The sequence below is a fragment of the Diadema antillarum genome, unplaced genomic scaffold (assembly GCF_040938485.1).
Source record: "Diadema antillarum isolate AM-2024a unplaced genomic scaffold, OU_Dant_1.0 seq00000340_RagTag, whole genome shotgun sequence".
Taxonomy (NCBI): Eukaryota; Metazoa; Echinodermata; class Echinoidea; order Diadematoida; family Diadematidae; genus Diadema; species Diadema antillarum.
In genome coordinates this window covers 786830-808502 of record NW_027271353.1, presented here as the reverse complement: position 1 = coordinate 808502, position 21673 = coordinate 786830, and the positions used below count along the sequence as shown (strand labels likewise).

Below are 21673 nucleotides of genomic sequence, written 5' to 3'. Positions count from 1 at the left end.
TATGCACATTCAAATCATCACACTGACATACATGCAAATATGATTTATGAATAAGGAGTGTTACCATATAGTGAGAAATAAGAAAGCAATGTTGAATATTGCAGTGGATATCAAGGAATGACAAAGACCCTTGACCTAATGTAAAAGTGGATATTTATTACGCATGTAATTTTTCGCGCTCGATCGGGTAAGATGGATTTGGTGTGTTTTTAATTCCGCGGAATCAGGACTGGAACATAAGGCATGCAAAAATATTCGCATGCTTTTATGGTCGTGCTAGCATCTGGTTGCACTAATGCGCAAAAATTTCCACTTTTACAGTATCAGGCATCAGCCTTGATGGACTGGACTGCACCTTACAAATTTGCATCATAGCCTTTATGTAACTTATAGAGATTCAGAAAATACATGTAGACGTAGAGGATCAAGGAGAAAGACAGGCAGGCAAATAAAAATGAAAAATACAATTGAATGAAAGAATTGATACGACAAGGATTGATCTGGAAATGTTAAGTAATCAAGATTTAGGAAATATGAACTTTCCAAAGTAATTGTCTATGTGCATATGTATGTATAGCATATAGAAAAAAATTCTGGAGGGAAGATGCGTTTTTGTGTGAAATTATAATTGTAATTGTGAAAATGTGTCTTCCTTTCTTCAGCCCCGCCCCCTTTCTGTTTCGCTGTAATGTCTGAGAAGTGTACTGGTAGTCCAGCAACTGTGATTACTGCAGATTCCATCACATTTTCTCTTGTCCTTTCTTGTAGGGTGCTACAATGTCTGATGGACAATATTGATGATAACCAGATGAAGGATGTTTGTGCAGAGAAGCTCCTGGAAATACAGTACTTTATTTCGAGAAATTTCAGGTGAGCCATTTTGTGTTGTCTTTGATTCTTCCTGGAGCAGAGTGGTCCCTTCAGAGTGCTGTGTAGTTCTTAGCCTCGTTTTATCAAAAGATAAAATCGATTTTAAATGTCCTTACTACACAGGCTGCCATAGACTGACAGTTGAAATGAACTATGTAATCAAGTTTAACTCTACGTAAAACAGGGCCCTGGTCCGTTTTCCATTGGGATGACTTTTGTCTGTGCTAAATATGATACTGGCGTAGTAGTTCTGTATGCTTTCTGCACGTTTGGTATGCATTGGAATGTAAGTAAGAATGTGTGAAGTGAAAAGCTGACAACTTGGTCGTCAGGAAAAAGATTCACAACTTTGAGTTTATCAGTGTAACTTCCAAGTCGTTTTTTTATCACTGATTCCTGGCACGTGTTGAAGATAAGATGACATCCCCATTTTTTTTTTTACTCCATGTCATCTGCTACAGGTTAGATCCAGTGCTCTACAAGAACTGCCAGTCTGATGCCAAAGTTCTGTGTTACACAGAGAACTGGACAGCCTCCAACAACGTTCCTGCTGGCATCGTGTTCTCTTGCCTCCACGGCCATCTGCATAATGAGGAAAGTCCGGTAAGGAGATGAGAAACTACAGTACCGACAGCAAATTATTTTCCACGCAAACGTTTGGGAATATTTCCGAATATTCGCGAATTGCACATCGGCGAGTATTCCCGAATATTCGGGAATATTCGGAAATAATTATTATCCTGGATCAAAAAAGAAGAAGTATCCAATGCATTGCAAAAGCGTGAATATTCGCAAATTTATGATGCGCGCATATGTGTGCAATGCGCAAACATTCGCTAATATGTGGAAAATGATTTGCTGTCGGTACTGTAGAAGTAGTGGGAGAGTGGAGACATCCGGCAAAGCCTTAGGGTCTCTAGTGCCGCTTAACTGGACCTGAGTCCTTTAAAAAAAGAAACGACAACAAACAAACAACAACAACAACTAATTGCTGTTCACCGCAACTTCTTGGGTAATATTGATATTTTTATGCACACAAACATACAGGCTCCAGCAAGAATTCAACCTCCTTGGTAGAGGGTACAAGACAAAGCCAAATACTTGGTTTGGTCTCTTTTGATGCAGCATGTACAGATACCCTGATACAGAAGTTCACTTAGTTCTGTTTTATTCATGAATAACCGTGGTATATCTGGCAAGTTCTGTGCATGTGTCTATCTCACATGGGAGGAGATAAGAATTGTTTCGAGTGAAGTTGGAAATAAACTGCTGCATGATTTATAGTACTTCATGACACTATTACCACTTACATCTTGCATGAGTATTCCTCCTGAAGTGTGCATTACCACTCTAATCACAAGTACTAGTACTTTTGTAATGTAATTCTCATGAAATAGCATTCGTACTATGAATTACCATGTGACATACTGCAGTATGTCACCATAAATGCGAAGGTACCTGATGTTATACAGCAGAGCTTGCGGTGTACTGTTGAGTTCATTTGATAACAAACTTTTTGATTTGTGATTATTGTTATTATTTTTCTCACCCTCTGTGTTTTGATGTTTCATTTCCTTTTATGGCCAATCTCCAGGCTGTACTTTCTGTGGTGTCTACATGGATGAGACCAGATTATTTTTTTGGTTGTCTTTTTTTTAGGATTTGTGACTGTCTTTATAGATATGTGTCTAAAAAAACAAGAAGACTGTCCCCACAACTATACTGAACCTCTTTGCTGTTTTCCTGTCCGCTTAGCTCCAGCCCCGCTGTGCCGACCAGATCCATCGGGTCCTACGGCAGCGGGCCGTCAGCGTGCACCTCAACCCCCGCATCGAAGAGAACTGTCGGATGGACCTGGGCCTGCACTGCAGCGACAAGGTCAAGAGGGGAGAGGTGAGAACCACGCTGGAGGGTAAAAACCAGTTCGGGGTTTTGAAATGAGGAAATGAATTGAAATAATAGCGCTGTAGTCTGTATGAAGCATGCATGAAGGTGAGCCGGTGTGAAATGCAGATTGCATTCCAAGGACCTGTTGACCTGTTGATGAGGCATCATGATATGTGACAAGGAGGTGATGTAATAATGGTAGCTGTGACTGGTTGGTATGCTCCTGACTTTGTGTGACATCTATGTGGATAAGTCAATGATCTCTCTCTCTTCCGCTCTTTGTTTATCTATCTATCAATCCATCTATCTATCCATCTATCTATCTATCCATCTATCTATCTATCCATCTATATATATATATATATATATATATATATATATATATATATATATATATATATATATATCTTTCCCTCTCTCTCTCTCTCTCTCTCCCACTTCTCTCACTCTGTCATTTTTTTTGAGCAGTTTTTCTCACCAGTGAGTGAGTTGTTTTGCATGAAGACAAGAATGCCATCATGTCGTGTCATTCATGATTATAGGGACATAACACATAAAAACTAAATGAATGCCTCATGTGAACAGCTCTTCAACAAAACTAGATACCCGGCTGCTATTTGCATTGTATCTTGATCTGTTACATATGATTGCATTGTGGACAGAGTCTGTATGTAGCCATTCAAACTTGTGTACCTTCACGAATGCCACTGACTGCAATGCCATTTCTGTGTATGTCTGACTCCACCCTAAGGAACTCCAATGCCTGCAAGACAATGTAAACGACCTGACGGACCAGTGCAAGCAGGCTGTCGGGAACTTCACAATAGAGGAGGCAGAGGACATCCAGATGAATCGCAAACTGATCTCCGCCTGCGCCCCGATGCTTCGCAGGTTCTGCCAGGTGAGAATTTCAGCAGAAATTAGTACAGTCTGACCTCTGTTAATGGGCCATAACGGGACCAGCGCCCATCTGCATAAAGAGATCTGGCCGGATATGGGGAGAAACAATGTTTATGTATTCACGTGTATGGGTACAAGTAGGCTGCCGGCTCAAAGGTAGATACATACATGTAGGTAGTGTACACTACAACAGTAGTATAATTTCCGCTAGCCTACCTAAAATCATAGTCATGAAAAATGAAATATTTTACTGTAACATTGATAACATGTTTCTGTAGGGAATATTATAGGTAAATTGATCAAGTTTTGGAGGAGTTTTAATTGTGCTTCTTTACTTTCCTGATAAGAATGCATAAGCTCTCTGTGTTTTCCCGACAATGTTTCAGTGCTACAATAATGAAACATGAAATAAAAGAGGGCAGTTGTTTGTCATAAAGAATGGGAACTAACAGTAGCATTTAACTTTTCACTGCTGTCAATTGTCAGGATTTTTCCAAGGTTTTGATTGGTAATATCATAAAGACCTCATTTTTTTTTATTTTCCTCCACTTTTTCTTCCCAGGACAAACTAAAGGCTAAGAAGGTGGATGAAGGAGAGGCCCTGCGCTGCCTGATTGAAAACAAGAACAATGATGAAATGGAGGTCAAGTGCCAGGCCAGCATCGAACATTTCCAACTGGTGAGACCCTGCAGATGGTTGGATGGCAAGCTTTGATCGAGTGAAGCGGGGGCATTCCACGCAAACATTTTCAGGGGGTGTAGTGGGGTTTGTCTATGGCAGTATGCAGTGCCAAAATTGCATCTGTTAAAGAGGGGTGGATTTTAAGAAAAGCATATGCTGAGCCAAATTTTGTTGTTGCTATTGATTTTCCTGTGGAGTTAACAATGAGTACGAAAAGACTAATGATTTGACCAGAGTAAGCTTTGTCAGGTTTTGGGTGATTGTTGTAGCAGGTATTGTTGTAAGATGTCATTCTGTCCAGCTTACTTCAACAATGACAAACCATTTATCCAGCAAATTTGGATTTACCTGTAAAAATTAACAGCAGGTAGATGATTATCTAAAAAAGAGATAGGCTTATGGGTTTTTTTTGTAGTGCGCATGTATGTTTCTAGTCAGATGTTGTGATTTAACAGTCGTTGTGCATGTTTTTTTTTTTTTGTGTGTGTATGTGTGATTGTGAGAATTGGCTACAAGTAGTAGTAGAGATGTAACTTGTAATATCTTTAAATGGTATAATGATTTCTTTGCATGGGCAACAGCTGCAGCTGAAAGACTACAGATTTAGCTTCAAATTCAAGGAGAGCTGCCGTAAGGATGTCCTGAAGCTGTGCAAAGGAAGCCGAGACAAGTAGGTTACCATCTCTTTCAGTTGTCTGGATGATTGTGAGGAAGTTTAACCCTAAAATGGCCTGGGGTGGGGGGGGGGGGGAAGGGTTTGAATCAACACCCCCTCAACATTTTCCATGACCATTCTTCCGCGCAAAATTTTTTAACAGCACTGCTCACTGACTTTTTACTTTCAAGTCTCGCACACCTTTTGACACCATTTTTGCATAAATTGGGCATACCCTTACAACGCTGCATGACCTTTTATACGTGCTTATCAGACTGAAATGGCTCAAAAACTTGATTTTGTGTACAAAGTCTATGCAAATTGAGTTTTCTCACCTCATTCAAAAAGATGTTATTTTCACTTTCAATGGCTGAAATTGATGAATTTCAGCATAATTATGCTTAAAATAGGTTCTGTAATAAATTTTGCAGAAATAAAATGAAAACAAAAGGTCGAAAAACAAAGAAATACATTAAAGATTCGTAAAACAATAGAATACATAAGAAATCAATTTTGATACCAGATTTTTTTATTCAAGAACATTGTTAGGAATACTAGATTGAATAATGTCACCAAAAATTAGGGAGCTATTAACTTTATTTTCCAAGTTAGAGCAAAATTTATGATTTCACGCATGTCAATTAATATAAATTATAAAAAATGAAAAATTCAATGTTTTCTTTTATTGTGTGGTAGATTTTGCAACAGGTAATGTATGTGTCAATTTTCATAATGATTGCGCAATCGACGGCGGAGATCTCGGGGGGTTTTACATCAACCCTCACCCTCCCCCAGCTACAGAACAGCCCAAAAAGCCTTGCCTGGTTAAGGTTAAGATTTTTTCCATCACAGTGATAGTTGTCACGTTCACGCTATTGGATGATGTCATGGCTTTTCACATCTCCTCAGTGCTCAGATTCTTTCCTTCTCTAAGTGAATTTAATCTTCCGCTCAAATTGTTTTAAGTTTATGATGATGCATGAAACACAGATGACATTTTAAAGGGGAGGGCGTGAAAAGAGTATTTATTGGTGGAATTTAATAGTTTTGTGCAAACCAGTTTTAAACCAGTGGAAGAGAGAGTAGGCAGTTGCAATATTTCCTTCTGTTATTCACATGAGTGGTTGTGGTTGATATTACTCTTTCAGGAAGATGTGAACCGTCCAAAATGTTGATATTATTGTATTTTAGTCTGTCTCTCTGTGGAACATGCTGTTCTGTTTGTTTGACTCAACTCTTCTTTTCAAGATCAGCGTCAGCACATCATTTGGTTTTTCCTTTAATGCTTTCCTTCATCCATGCATATTATATAAAGTGTATAAGTAAGTCCCATTTTCAATGCACACACCAATTTCTCACTTGAACAGATGACAGGTTGGAAGAATCCTGATGCTGATTACGTGATTAGCATGTCCTCCAAAGTCAATGTGGCCTTGGAGGACGAACAACCTTGCACTGGCCATGCCTCTCTGTGAAATAGTGAAGGAAATGCTACGAGGTTGATTAACGAGTTTGGATGTGGCTGCGGGGGCATTGCCACTGCCAGACCAGTTTGATCATCCGTACAGAGCAGTGCTTGATTTAATTCATCGCCATTGCGAGTGCAAATGTTAACTCTAGCGCCTGGTGGTTTTTTTTCAGTGTGTCAACCTCTGTTCACTGCAGATAGCATTAAATTGCACAGGATTATTGGAGATTAGAATTGAATTACAGGGGAAGGATACGGGGATGAAATGAACCAGGCAAAGAATCACATCATCACACACCCACACCCCACATCCGCTCACATACGCACAGACACATGAGGGCAATAGTGGACCACTGTGTGATATTTGAGATGGTCCATTACAGTCAGTTCTCTTATTCAAGTCATAATTTGTAACTAATATGACAAGTGTGTGTACAGTAATTTTGCTCCCGTAAAAGGTTGAAGAGTTCACACTCTGCATCATGCTTTGGTTTTTATCAGTGATATGAGCTTCAACAACAACAAAAGTCCATGCGTATATGAAAAAAGTAAAATATAATGCTTCACAGATGAACTGCCAAAATAACAACAACAACAATACACTTGTAATGTTTCCAAGTGCAGAAAAGCAATATTCTTCTAGGTTTGATGGAGGCAGTCTTTCCTGAAAATGTTAATATTTATACCCCCGCCAAACGAAGTTTGAAGGGGGTATATAGGAATCAGCGGACGGTCGGGCGGTCGGGCGGTCGGTCGGGCGGTCGGGAGGTCGGTCCGTTGCAAATCTTGCGTCGCGAACTACTTCCTCAGTTTTCAACCGATTCCCATAAAACTTGGCACAGATGTGTGCCTTGGGTTGTAGATGTGCAAGACGTATTTTTTGACAGTACCTAAAAGTACGTTGCCATGGTAACGGCATATTATGGGCAAAAATGGGTACAAATCTTGCGTCGCGAACTCCTCCCACAGTTTTTGATCAATTTTTATGAAATTAGGTTTAGATGTTCATCTGAATATGTTAATGTGCAAGACACATATTTCCGCAGTGGCAAAAAGTGCGTTGCCATGGTAACGGCATGTTATTGGTAAAATATAGGGCAAAATGCTTCATGGCAAAACTGCTTCATCAGTGTTCTTCCAATTCTCATGGAATTCATATTGAATGTTTGTCTTAGGATATAGGTCAGCATGACACATTTCTTGACAGTGACAAAAAGTATGTTGCCATGGTAACAGCTCACATATTATGAGCCAAAATGATGGAAAATTTTGTGTTACAAACTACTTCCTCAGTTTTTGCCCAATTTCAATGAAACTTGGTACAGATGTGTGCCTTTGGTTGTAGATGTGCAAGACGCATTTTTTGACAGTACCCGAAAGTACGTTGCCATGGTAACGGCATATTAATGGCAGAAGATCAAGGAAAGATCTTGCGGATTTAGCTACTTCCTCAGTTTTTTTACCAAAGCTTATGAAATGTGGCACACACCTTGATCTTGGTGGGAAGATGTGGAAGACATATTTTTCGGACGTGTCGGAAGCTGCGTTGCCATGGTAACGGCATATAAATGGCAGAAGATCAAGGAAAGATCTTGCGGATTGAACTACTTCCTCTGTATTCGACTGAAGCTCATGAAATGTGGCACACACATTGGTCTTGGTGGGAAGATGTGCAAGACATATTTTTTGGACGTGTCGGAAGCTGCGTTGCCATGATAACGGCATATTAATGGCGGAAGATCAAGGAAAGATCTTGTGGATTGAACTACTTCCTCAGTTTTTGACAAAAGCTTATGAAATGTGGCACACACAATAGTCTTGGTGGGAAGATGTGCAAGACATATTTTTCGGACATGTCGGAAGCTGCGTTGCCATGGTAACGGCATTTAAATGGCAGAAGATCAAGGAAAGATCATTCCTTGGGTAAGACTGTCGTCACGGGGCGGGGGTATTAATCATTGTATCTGCAACATGCTTCAATAGAGTAGAAAGTAGACATGCGCAAATTCCTGTAGAGAGAACGAACTGGAGCCCCTCCGGTTCAAAGTCGAATGTATATGTTTATGATATTATTCCAGATTTATTCTGTGTTATGTTTTGTTGGAAAAACAAGAACAAAAATAAATAAATGAATTGAATTGAATTGAATTGAATTGAATCGAATTGTATTACATTGTATTGTATTGTATTGTATTGTATTGTATTGTATTGAATTGAAAAGAAAAAACAGGACTTGATGCTGTCACTCCTTGTACCCCCCTTGCAGGTCCTCCATCATCAAGTGCCTGAGCTCCAAGGTGAGGGATAGCATTCTCCTGAGCCAGGCCCCGCCCGTCACCGAGGAGTGTAGGCAGCAGCTCAAGTTTGAACTCCTCCAGAGGGTGAGTGTGCGTGTGTGTGTGTGTGTGTGTGTGTGTGTGTGTGCGTGTGTTGAGAGGCGCTTAGGCACATGGGGTCATTTACAAGGCACTGCTGACCGCTCTGGCCATCAAGTTAAGGGAATGGCCCCCTTGTCCCTCCCTCACATACACTTATTCTTATGTACAAGATATACTGTTAAAGTAGAAATTTTCAATTTTCATGAGTAATATTTTGCAATCAGCTGAGGAATATGAATTTTCATGTGTATTTTTTTTAATTCTGTGGAATCAAAGAGATGAAATATTATTACATACAAGAAGCAAAAATATTTGTGTGCTTTTACTTTCATGCTAGCTTCATGTTGCGCAGAAGACGTGAAAATTTCCACTATTAACAGTATGATTTTAGATGGCTGGAGACCATCCAATATTACATGTAGTTGCCCAGAAGGTCTGTCATGGAAGAAATAGATGCAATATGTTTGTAAGCGCAATGCAGATAGCGATATAGATCATTCGTTTCATATTCTGAGTATAAACATTCAGAATTTAGGAGGCGAGTATTTGTATGTCGTAAACATGTTTATTGAAAGGTATTTATACGATAACATCCATTGCAGCCCACAGGCTGAATCACAGACATTTTACATGAATTATCCAAGCTGTTCCAAGCCTGTACTGATAAATATCAAAGATATATCATAGACAAATGAGTTGCAGGCTAAAAAATGAGAGCATGAAGAAAGTTTGACTGTGGCATGTTTTCTTTACCCATGTACAAAGAGCAGGTCCATGTAATATGCATTTTCCTAGGGTATTGCATTGGAAAAATTGTCTGTGGACAGTGGTAGATAAAAGTCATATGAGTCTCTCATGTTTCTTTGGTTTGTGTGTGAAGTTGCCAATCCATTTGATGCTTTAGAAGATAAATCGTTATTGTAAGATACTATATACGCCATATGCATGTATCTAGCAAGTCTAAATTTTGCGAATCGGAACTTCCTGCCGATTTCGCGAGTGGTTAAATTTGCAATCATTGAGTACTGTACTGAACAGAGAAATGTATACAGTGCACGTCATATTCATATGGGGGATCAGAGTCAATATTTTTGCGTGTCTTTAAATTCGCGAATAGCACCCGACTCACAGAAATTCACGAAAATAAAAATCTCGCAAAATGTTTGGCATAAACAGTACACCAAGTTTGTTTGTTCTGTCACTTATGAATGAGGGTAGCACCGGTTTATTCTTCTGTTTGTGCTCTCATTTTGCTCGATGGTAAAGGATGAGAACATCGAGCTGGACCCTGAGCTGCAGAAGGTGTGCAAGTCGGAAATACGCCGCTTCTGTTCTACGGTGACCCAGGGCAATGCCCGGGTCATCGAGTGCCTGCGCTCGCACCAGGCCGACCTGGACAACGACTGCCACGTGAAGCTCTTCAACCGCGAGAAGGAGATGGCCGCCAAGCCGGACATTGATTATGCCCTCATGCACTCCTGCAAAAAGAGTATCAAGGTAGGTTGTCTCCTTTGTCATGTCAAGTTTTTGGTGTCTTTACATTCAGTTTGTGTCTTCATATGTTTTGTTGTGTCGAAGTAGCCTATTCTAATGTCACACTTGTATCTATTTACGTGTGTGTGCGTATTTGTGCATGTGTTTTGATGTTCAAATCAGAGAATGTAACTCTACATTGTAAATAACAAAATGCTGCAATGTGGCTGCTGGCCACAAAAGATACTGATATAATATCGTATAATGTCATATTGATGACATATCATTGTCAGGTGCAAATTAAATCTGTTCAAATTAAATCAAATCAAATCAAATGAAGCCCTTCCCAAATGGATCCACTCTGGGGAGACTTCTTCAGTTCTGTCATTGCCCTTTGCAACTTATCGTACAAAAAAGGTCGATGACATGTCTACAATTGTGATATGACATGGGTTAAATAATGAATTGATGGTATCATTGATCGAGTGACATTCTGAAGTCATAGTTTCGTTTTATTTGTTTTTGTCAAATGCTTTGAAATCTTATCCATTGAATGATAAGAAATAATGATTTGTAGGTATAACTTTTGTTTTTCTTGTTTGATATTGTTGTGTAAAAAATCGTTACAAGGTACATTTCATCTTGGAGAACTGTATGTGCTTTAATGTCTCATCAATCCTTGTTTGCTTTTGAACTGGATGTGTGTGGATGTGTGTGTTTGTAGACAAAGTGCAAAGATGCCAGCCCTGATACCATGATAGACTGTCTCAAGAGCCATAAAGATGACCCGGACATGGAACAGAAGTGAGTCTTCTAAAAACCGTTCACCCATTTCCCCAAATGTTGTGGATTGCAAAGTATGAGGAATGTATGAACGGGATTTAGCAAAAGCCGTGTATTCCGCACAGTATGACTTGCATACACAATTTCGTGAGTGGTTGAATTCGCAAGCCAGAATCACATTGACTAAATGAAAAGGACATGGTATCCATTACAAGAGGAATGTGAGGGATAGAATAGACCTGACATGTTGTCATGTCAAAATGGGTTCTTTTGGGTGACAGAAAATTATTCATGGGACTAGTTAATTGCATAAACACTATTTCTGTCTCATTCTTCCAAATAATGTCATACAATGTCATCTTTAAGGTTGTATTTGCTTACTTCAGAATTCTAGTTCTCTCTTTTTTACTTCTTTCTTGTTTAGAACAGTTTCATGTGAAAACCATTACCAGTTATGTTTCAAACTTCTATGTGTAAATTTCTTCTTTTTTGGGGGTCATTTTTGTACGTGAAAGTGGAAATAAATGTCAATTCAATCCAATTCAGTTCAAGGAGACTTACCCCCCAAAAAGTAACATGCTCCACATCAAACCTTTCTATTTTGAATTTCATTCATAGAGGACCAAGCATCGTGTATGATTTTTGTAGACATTTGGTACAAATGTGTCAATGTCATTATCATATTATGATGCATAAGCTGGCATGGGGTGTGATGTTCATAATATTATAGAGGAAAGAGCTTCCTATGTGGTAAAATCCCAGTTGGCTGACTTTGTATGGACAGACAGGATTTCGCAGTCAAACTAAGATGAAGTATTTACTGTTAGACTTTGGCTTGAGTCATGGTTCAGATGGCAGATTTTTCAGGCATTAATGACATGGGCGAAACTAGAATTCAACCATTTGGGATTAATCCATATAAATGTCTGAGAATCTTTCTGTGTGTATATGACACACTCAAGGCGATGAGCCACCAGGGTTCAAGTCAGCTTTTGAGGAGAGATTTTTACTACAACAAGTAATCTCTCCATCTCTCGCTTTCTCTGCACATAGATGCAAAGTTGTGCTCACCAAGCGCCAGATTGAGCGCAACTCCAACATCCAGCTGAACCCCGCCCTGCGCAAGTCCTGCAAGCTGGACATCAACAAATTCTGTCGCGACGAGATGAGCGCCCAGGAAGGAAAGGCCAACCCAGCAGAAATGGAGGGCAAAGTCATCCAGTGCTTGCGGTCAGAATTCCAGAAGCGACAATCGGTGAGCGTCCCCCTTCCTACTCGCTCCAGGGGAATGTTGTTGAAACTATTTACATTTTTATAAATTTGTTACAATAGATTGTAATGTACAGTACGAGTCCTATTACCCCTCCATGATGCTTTGTGGAGTAATCTTGGATTCCTTGTAATGTAGTGCCACTAGTCAGATGCAGAATACAGCCGACTGCTTGTCCCCGTTCTCACTGTGTCTGAAAAGTGCCTTTGTTCCATAAAACAAGCCTTTCAGGGCAGCCTTTCATTAAACTTGTCAGTCATTGACAACTGTTATAAGCTTCTGAAATCCTTGCATCTGATTGGCTGAGAGCAAATTTGTCAGTAAAGATTACTGCAAAAACACTTGATGAAATTCCCCCCCCCCCCCCCCCCCTTGGTGTTACTGTGTCTAATTTTGGTTCCATGTTGGGTCACACTTGGTTTCTGCACACGAGCTGTGGCATTTAGTTACTTTTGCGCAGAGATTGAGATTATGAGTAAACAGGATTTAAAGTAGACTGTATCAAAGTGCTGTGCATTGATAACTTCTGGTAGAGAAAGTTTTTGGATATTATTTTAACAACTTTTTATTGATTCTTTGTAGTTTGAAGAATTTCTTTGAATTTGTTGCCTTTATTTTGGGGCAGCATGCCTCAAGTTGGGGCTAAACATGGCTTCTTTTTATCTTTTAGTTGTACCGTTTTTGCTTTCCTCTAAACCTTAGAGCAGTCAGCTATCATTTGTCAATTAGATTAGACATGGAATAGTGAATTGGCTCTTTGATTTAATGAAATAAAAGTGCTGTGTCATTAGTCTGATTTAGGAATTTCAGTCACAATGCCTATAACTCTCAATTTTCATATTGCATATTTCTGTCTAATGAACTGATAGTTTTTCAAGGTATTCATTTTTGATCTGTTTGTTTTCCTACTCTTCTCTCTATTGTGCTTTTCCACAGAAATTGTCCCCGTCTTGTGCCAGGCATATTGGAGCGGTGAGAGCTCATGAATTCTGCTGCAGCATTTAAATCACAATCTATCAAGACTGGGAACATGAAGTGCATGAAAGGGGATGAAGCATTGGAAGTGGAGGGGTGGAGGGGTGGGGGAGGGGGGAGGGGGGAGGGGGATGTAGGCAGTGGGACATTGAACCTTTGCATGATGGGCTAGTGCTCAGCAATGAAAAGAGCAGTCGTAAAGTTGGGCTCTAGAATAGTTGTTTGTCTGGCCAAACACAACTTATTTTTCATGAAGCATTGTGGCCATCTTTCATCATCAGATATTTTAGATATTATGTAGGACTATTGATTAAGTATATATTAAAGAAGAATATTGTGCTTTTTTTTTTTAAAACATATTTCGGTGAGATTTATTGCGCAGGTGTCTTCTTTGTTTTATAGATAACCAGGTTTTTGAGCTACTTGGCATTTGCCTCATCAGGCAATTGAGGATAATAAAATTTTGTAGCACCTTTCAGTGGGTTCTGGACTTTGTGAGTTGCTACTTAAATTCAGAGCTGCCAACTGTCCCTTATTTTACAGGAGGCTCCCTGAAAACATGAATGTCTCTTTGTGTCCTGAAAGGAGAATAAGAAATCTCCCTCAATGTGGGATTATTTGTGCTCATTGAGATGTTTATAAGACACGAAAGCTATACCCTATTTACACTGTGGCCAAGTATGTTTGTTTGTAGTGGTTTGTTTTTGGAGGGAGGGGTAAGAATGAACACTTCAAATTTCATGCTTGGCAAGTTACAGGTGTGATAAGCACATGAGTGCATACAGGCCTGTTGTAATTTTAGAGGTGTGCAGTACCCCCTTTAGATTTCACAGTGTACTTTCATTTCACCCCACACCACAGGTGATCAAAGAGGGTGCAGAGGACTACCGCCTGGACCCCATGCTGAACAAGTACTGCCTGGATGCTATCAATGAGAGGTGCTCAGAGGAGAAGGAGAACCCAGGATCAGGGCGGGTGGAGGAGTGCCTCAAGATGAACCTACAGTACATCTCTGATGCAAAGTGTCGGCAGGTCAGTGCAGAGCGGCAAACCAATCATTTGGGAAACCTGTTAACCCGTTAGAAGACAAGTCCCGAGTGTTCTCGGGCAGGTGCCTATGGGAAATGTGTTTTCAGGCATGATGTTCTGTAGATTTAAATCTGATTTCAGATTTTATTTTTCTCAAGTCTATACACATTTTGCTTTTTCCATGTATCAAAATAAGCTGAAAATTGTGATTTCTGTTTTTTTCAACAAATTTCAATATCATCCCTGCGTGCTGTAGCAGAATCAGTCCATCCTCAATGGGTTAAGTTCATTTTTTATTTTTTTTTATTTCATGATTTCTTTTGGTATAACAAAGGATGGTAGGGGTGCAAGGGCATAACTTCTTTTCATTGAGATCTCGAAATTTGCGAACCGTTTCATAAACAGCTCCCACACTGTAGAGCCTAAAACATGTCACATCAATTGGCTTGCTGCATTCACCTGCTTTCAGAGGGAGATTGCACTTAACTCCTCTTCTCTCAGATTCTGCAAAATTCCCATGGAGTTGATTCCGTTACACATGGAATTTTCCCTGATGCGAAGGGTCAAATTTTAAATGACTCTTGTGATGTGTGTCCATCTGTTCTGCATCCTATAACAGCAAGTGATCCAACTCTTCCGCGAAGGCCTCGCCGATGTCCACGTCGATCCCCTTCTCTACAAGGCCTGCGCGCTGGACATCAAGCACTACTGTGTGGGAATCCCTCAAGGCCAGGGACAACGTGAGTACCCTGTCGAAGAAAAAAACAAACAAACGACTGCTTTGAACTTTTCTATGCTAGGGACTGAAGACAGTGAGTGCTTACGCTATGGTGGTTACTGTATAATGAGGAATGTTCGCGCGCATTTTAATATCGCGAATTTCGCGAGAGCCAAGATTCGCGAAATCAAAATGCATGTGAAAGTTCTTGTCTACACTATACGCGTTGAATGTTAGAGGCAACTCGCGAAAATTTCATGCCGCGAAAATATTGTGATTTACAGTACTCTGTTAATTGGCACTCAAAGCACACGAAGGATTAACCCTTTTTGTGCCAGGGAATGTGGACAGTGTGGGTAACACTATGGGGGGTTGTTATGCCAATTGATAGTGAAAGCATACTAAGGGTTAAAGGGATCGTATAGTTTTGGTTGCGACCAAACTTCAGGTTTCTAACATTTTTTTTTTGTGTGTGAGATAATGGGAAATGTCTTATGAAATGAGAAAAAGCATGTAATTCCAAGAGGAATACAATGTTTATTTGATGAAAATTGGTTTTGAAATGGCCAAGATAATCCAAAACAGAGCAATCCTAAATAAAGATGGGACCCACTTTTTATTGCGATTGCTTTGTTTTACTCTGTTTTTCGATGTATCAGCCATTCCAAAAAACAATTTTCATCAAATGAACTTTGAATTCCTCTTCGAATGGTATGTTCTGTACTATTTCATAAGTGGTTTCTTGGTATCTTGCAAAAAGTTAAAAGCCTGATCACCATCTCCACTAATACTATACCATCCCTTTAATGTGGGAGGCATGTCTGATTTTTGTAGGCTTGCAGGTATTTTACTGTCTTATCATCTCCCTGTAGCTTACATTGCAGCTGGTCTAAAGATGATACCAAAGCTACCGTATTGATGGAGTGAGGTAGAATGTGACTCCAATGAAATGAGGCCAGTCTGACATTGAAAGTGATGTGAAACTTTGCAATGTTTTACATACAGAAGAGAATTCAGCATGTTGGCAGGAAACAGTTAAACACATGAGAGAAATAGATTCTTCATCTGAGAGAATGTAACAACTGCACACGTTCATGTTCGTAATAATTACCGGTAATTCCCATGTGTTCTTTGAATGGAAGAGTAAAGACTGAACACAAGAAAATGATTTCAATAGGGCTGTACTGTAGGCATCCTTTAATTGAACTGATATGTGTGGGAATTTTTTTTTTTTTAAATATAAAAATTGCAGCAACTTTCTGTTCAGCTCAAATTAAATGCATAATGCATCAGATGGTAAGATAGCTGTAAATGTTACTGCATTGTCACCATACAATGTAGCAGGTTTTACCTTTATGGCGGACACTCAGTGGCTGCTGATACATTTTCCCGATGCCGGTAGATGCCACGGTGTAGATTGATCCGGTCTCATGTGAGCCCAATGCTCTCTTTGTGTGTGCAGAAATGTCCTGTCTGCTGGAAACATTGGATGATAAAACAGTGAGGTTACAGCCGGACTGCCGCCGGATGCTAGCTGAACGCAAAGAAATGTGGGAGTTTGCTGCCAAGGTGAGCAATACCAATGATAGTTTTATATTTTATTTCAAGCATTTCAAGACTTTTGGATTACTATAATTATGTTGCCATTTTTACCACTACTTTTCTTTTGTTGCTGTTGTTGAATTTTTCATATTCTTTATTTTTGTATGCAGAGAACTCTCAATATCTCTATTAGGTTTTTGTTTTTGTTTTAATTAGATATTGGGTTTTGACCTGCTGTAAAACTGTCATTTGGTAAAAGTGATGTGATATTCACAAAACTTCTTGCAGGTGAATTTGCTCATACAGGCCTTTTTTTTCATAGGTATCAGTATGATTAATTTCATGTCACTGTTTTTGTGTTACATTATATAAGCCTTTTTTCCTGTTGTGCATAGTGAATGAATTATATGAATGATGTAAGGTGTAATCTTTGGAACTCCCTGTATTCAGTATATTTTTACATTTTATGTGGTAGATATAACTGTGTCTGTTTTCCTGGTACAGTTAGACAGTGAAATGAGCCAAATCCAGAATGGTCTGATGAGTGTTTTGTCAATTGGGATTTCCTTTACCTCCCACAGGTTGCTCCTGCCGAGGACTTCCTCGACATCTTCAACCAGATACGGAATTCGCCGTCCCACAACTACTTCATGCTCGTCATCGTCAGTTTTATTGGCATGCTCTTCTTCTGTGGGCTGTGCTGCGGACGGGCGACAAAGCGCGTCAGGCAAGAGCTGAAGAACAAATAATGAAGGGCTCCCCCAGCCTTCTGACGTGCGGGCTGCAATAACAAATTTATATATGATGGATATTTTTAAAGTAGAATACATGAAACAAGGAAATCAGCAAATTTCTACCTGTCTCTATCTCACGCTACCCCTGTCTCTCCCCACTCCTTTTGATGTGTAGTATGTAAAATTAACCAGCATCTAATTTACTTATACTGGATTTTTCATTTTGATTAATTTCCATTAATGCCTGGGTCCATTAGGGTGCTGGAGGTATTATGACTTGAGGTTGCCAGGCCACCCATCTGTCTGTATGTATGTAGGTCAGTCTCATATCCCTTACCATGGTTTCACCACACACATTCAATGGATTTCCTTAGATACCTGGCCTAGCTATGCTACATGAAGTGTAGATGTATCGAATAGAATTTTGCAAATACCCATCGAGATTAAAGGTCTTTGTTCCCTGAACTTGAGCTACAAATCGCATTATTCAACTGTAATTTCATCCATTAGTAATAAGTAGGAAGGGTACAAATAGGGGTAAAATTTCAAAAGGGCAAATTTAACATAGTCCAGCCAGCCATAAGTCTGACAATCATTTCATGAAATGAAATGGATATAAATATATTGAGAATATTTCCTTTGTTCACAAAGGATGAAAGGTCAACCTTTTCTCTGTGGTCAGGATCGCATGAACTTCATCAAAATGTAGTAATGACAGATGTAGTGAATGCATGAGACGTGGAAGAAACCCAGTCTACTGTGCATAGCATTTAGACTGCTCTAGTGTTAGTTTCTTTGTTGTTGTTTTTGTTGTTTCTTGGTTTTTGTAAAGGGTATTTTGAAATTCCAGTTGGGATTTTTTTTAATTGAAAGAACCAACATCATGACCACAGTGCTGTGAAATGCAAAACTCAGTTAGCAAGTCAGGGCCATCCGAGAAGGGTCCAAGTGTCAATCCAAACTGGTGGCTGAGAGAATTGATTTGGAGGGGCTGGTGACCGATATGCTTTCCTGCACAGTTCGAGTGGCTGCTTTTCGTGTTCAGGGACCATCTTCTCTGGAAATGAAATTCTGTGGGCGTATCCAGTCGTCCGTAGATGGTGGATGTACAGTCCTTTCTATTAAACGGATACTTTACCGACTGTCTAAATTTAAACCTTGCTGAGAGCATGTGTGGAAATTTGTTTGTGAATTTGTCTACTGTGGTCATTCATTTATTTATATTTTTTATCTTGGGGGAGAGGGGCATGAGGGAGAAGTAGTGTTAATTCTATAGGAAGAATTGTAGAAATATTGTAAAACTGCTTTGTACCACAGAAGTGTTTCCGTATTTAATAATTCTGCATTCAAACATCACACCTTGGACGAGTCTGGGAGGAATCACATTATTACGGGTGCGGTTCTGCCAATGACAAGGAAAATATTTTGGCATAGTCCGGACATTTTGTTTGTTTGTGTATTTATGCCTGCAAGATTTTGTGATTCAAAGTTACAGAGGCCTTCTGCCTTCCAGACACTGTAATAGCATAAATACAACACAGCATTTGACCTGACTCCTTTTTTTTCTTTCTCTTATTGTTGTATGAACATTTAGTTGTCTAATTGTGATAGAGTAACTGCGGCCCAATAGTCGATACCTTTTTTCCCCCTGCAAAATACATTGTGTATTTTTTTCACTGTGGTATCAATAGATTGTCACTATGTGCGTTGAATATGAAATATGCAGTTGAAATACAGATGTGGAGGCTTTTATATGATTACATTGTAGCTGGAGTATGTTTCTGCTGTCTTTGCTTTGTTTGTAGTTGTGTCGCCCTCTGATCTATCTTTCTACCAGTCTGACATCAACGTAAGAAAAAAAAAAGAGATGCATTTTTTTGTTTGTGGGCAAGGGGAGTTTATGAATGCGTCCTTGATCATTCAGGGGGTGTGAGTGTGGCATGCCTCTTTGCTTCACCGATTAGCAGTTTATTGGATTCTTGGGCGATGCATGGCTCGTGCAGTGTTCTTGTGAAACTTTGGTAGTGGAACACCCATATCCCTCTTGTCTATCACAGTTGCAGTTGAAGGGAAAAGAACCGAAGCAAACTGCAAACCCAGAATGCTGTCCTCCTTGGGATGCCATAACAACCAGGGTGTACTCTTCTGGAAAGAGAAGACCTCAGTAGTTGCAATGATTGCAAACTCAAGGCTGCCTCGATGGCGGTAGCGGATGTCAGTTTTCACCTGAACGGGAGCATTCCTTAATGTCAACAGTATTGTCCTTGCGTGTTATACAAAGAACATCAGACCTAGCGCACAGCAAAGCAGTTCTGCAGATACATTGTACATCTATGTTCTATACATGATGTGATGTGTTGATATGTGATGATCGTTCGCATGTCTTTCATTCATATATGATGTTTCTTCTCGTCTTGGTCATTTTTCTTTTAGGTGGGGGGAGGAACAATATTCACTATGTTAGCACAAAATTACGGATTATGTTTATTTCTCTGATTTTGCATGTATTCTACAAGGGCATGAGTCATCGTGTCTGTATTACCAAAAGCCTTTAGATTAACAGTTAAACTGAGGGAAGGAATACCATTTGAGCTGTTGTTTTTTTTAGATATATGTGATAATTGGGAGCAGACTTCTTTATGTTTTGCACTTTCCTAGTTGTGTTTTGGGGCCAAGTTGTACATAATTCTTATTGTAATTCAAATGTACAGATATAATAGCCCTTGAGTAGCAGAGAAAAAATAAGACATAAATCATTGTATACATCAAGAGAATTAGAAAATGTGTTATAGCTTTCTTATATAGAATTTGTCATGTAGTTTATCTGACTAGCAGTAATGTACCATATATAGGCAATTTTTACTCGAGAAATACAAAACAACAACAAAAAAAAGGATTAGCGAAAGAATGGTATGCTTCATTTTTTGAAGCGTAATATATGATCCACTGTGTTGTTGTAATGGTCATTGTGATATCTTCTTCTTTCTTGTAGAGAGTTATCAGATGTATCTTTATTGACAATGAGCTGCTGGTGCTGCATGCACTCGCATCTGTGATGTGTTGTCGCTCCTTTCTGCCTGGCGTCACCATTGTTGGGTGCCGTCATTGTGTACGTTTGATCTGTCGGGGCTGGTTAGAGACCAGGCCCAGGTGGCAGAGCAGGCCAGGAAGTAGCGAGATTGTGGAGAAGGGGTCACGAGGTCTGATTAATGGTGACCATCTGTGAAGTGGACTACCCCCTCCCCCCTCCTTTCTATCCTCTCCTGTCGTGTTGAAGACGAGGGCTTTGCTGCTACAAATGCAACCATGCTGTGCTGAGAGAAAGATCGAGTGACGCAACACAAGTGAAATGGCAGAGGAAGAATGTCATGTCTTGTGGGCGTTATGGTTTTTGTGTCAAAAGCGCATATCGCTCTGGACTCCTCCTGTTGATGTTAGCTTCAACAGAGATTTAGGGAGAATAGAACGACTGACAAACATCCATTGAACGCAGCAGGTGGATGTTTGAACGTATTGCATCCTGTCTGTCTGTCTGTCTGTCTGTCTGTCTGTGTTGTTTCTGCAGGAAGTAAGATGTGCAATCGTGTTTGGTAGCATGTTTACAGTCTCTCTTTCTCCCCAGTTCTTTGACTGACAGAGAAGAACGATGATAAGGAGGGTTGTGGGGGGGGGGGGGGGGGGGGGGGAGGGGATTAGTGTCCACCTGCACTCTAGTGCAGTCATAATCAATCAAATTAACAAAGACTGCCTGAATTTTCCTTTTGTGGTTTTCTATTTGGATAACGTGACAATGGACTGTGGCTATTTGTGCTTAGATTTTACAGTTCACAAATGGCAAAGAAATAATTCTGTTCAGATTAGAGGAGATGTCTTGTATTGTTGTCGTTGTTGGGTTTTCTTTTTTTTTAGTATATTTATATGTGCATGTTATGTGTGGTTTTTTTTTTATGTGACTATCATTGTATGCAGGAAGCTTATTTTGTTTCTGAATGAAGTATTGCAGATAGTGAACATAATATATTTGGAGTTGCAATGTGATCTCACATGTCAAGAGTTAGATGCAGACAGTTTATATGTGAAATGGATCATGTTCATGACTTTCACACTTTAATTATGGTTCTCTCAGATGTTCCTGCTCTCCAAGCCTCGTACATGTATAAGCATCGTAACAAGTACAATATCAAGCTTTCCCAAGGAGTCCATGTTATCTGTTATGTTGGTGTAGACCTGTATGGTAGAGTAAATCTCCACATCTTCAACTTTATATTTGTGATGGTGGCTAAAATGGTACTAGGTGAGCGGTTATGTA

At 39.7% G+C, this 21673-nt stretch overlaps 1 protein-coding gene across 1 annotated transcript in view; it reads left to right on the top strand.

Annotated features, from left to right (window-relative positions):
- Positions 1-18614, top strand: part of LOC139730870 (Golgi apparatus protein 1-like) — an 80875-nt gene extending 62261 nt beyond the window's left edge. The window contains exons 9-23 of the mRNA XM_071641747.1: positions 769-870; positions 1332-1473; positions 2626-2763; positions 3509-3658; positions 4220-4336; positions 4921-5009; positions 8729-8843; positions 10107-10337; positions 11038-11117; positions 12150-12351; positions 13303-13338; positions 14203-14373; positions 14990-15110; positions 16551-16657; positions 17212-18614. Coding sequence (XP_071497848.1) covers positions 769-870; positions 1332-1473; positions 2626-2763; positions 3509-3658; positions 4220-4336; positions 4921-5009; positions 8729-8843; positions 10107-10337; positions 11038-11117; positions 12150-12351; positions 13303-13338; positions 14203-14373; positions 14990-15110; positions 16551-16657; positions 17212-17379 — 1969 coding nt within the window. The 3' untranslated portion in view covers positions 17380-18614. The remainder of the gene's footprint in view (positions 1-768; positions 871-1331; positions 1474-2625; positions 2764-3508; positions 3659-4219; positions 4337-4920; positions 5010-8728; positions 8844-10106; positions 10338-11037; positions 11118-12149; positions 12352-13302; positions 13339-14202; positions 14374-14989; positions 15111-16550; positions 16658-17211) is intronic.
- Positions 18615-21673: the final 3059 nt, after the last annotated feature.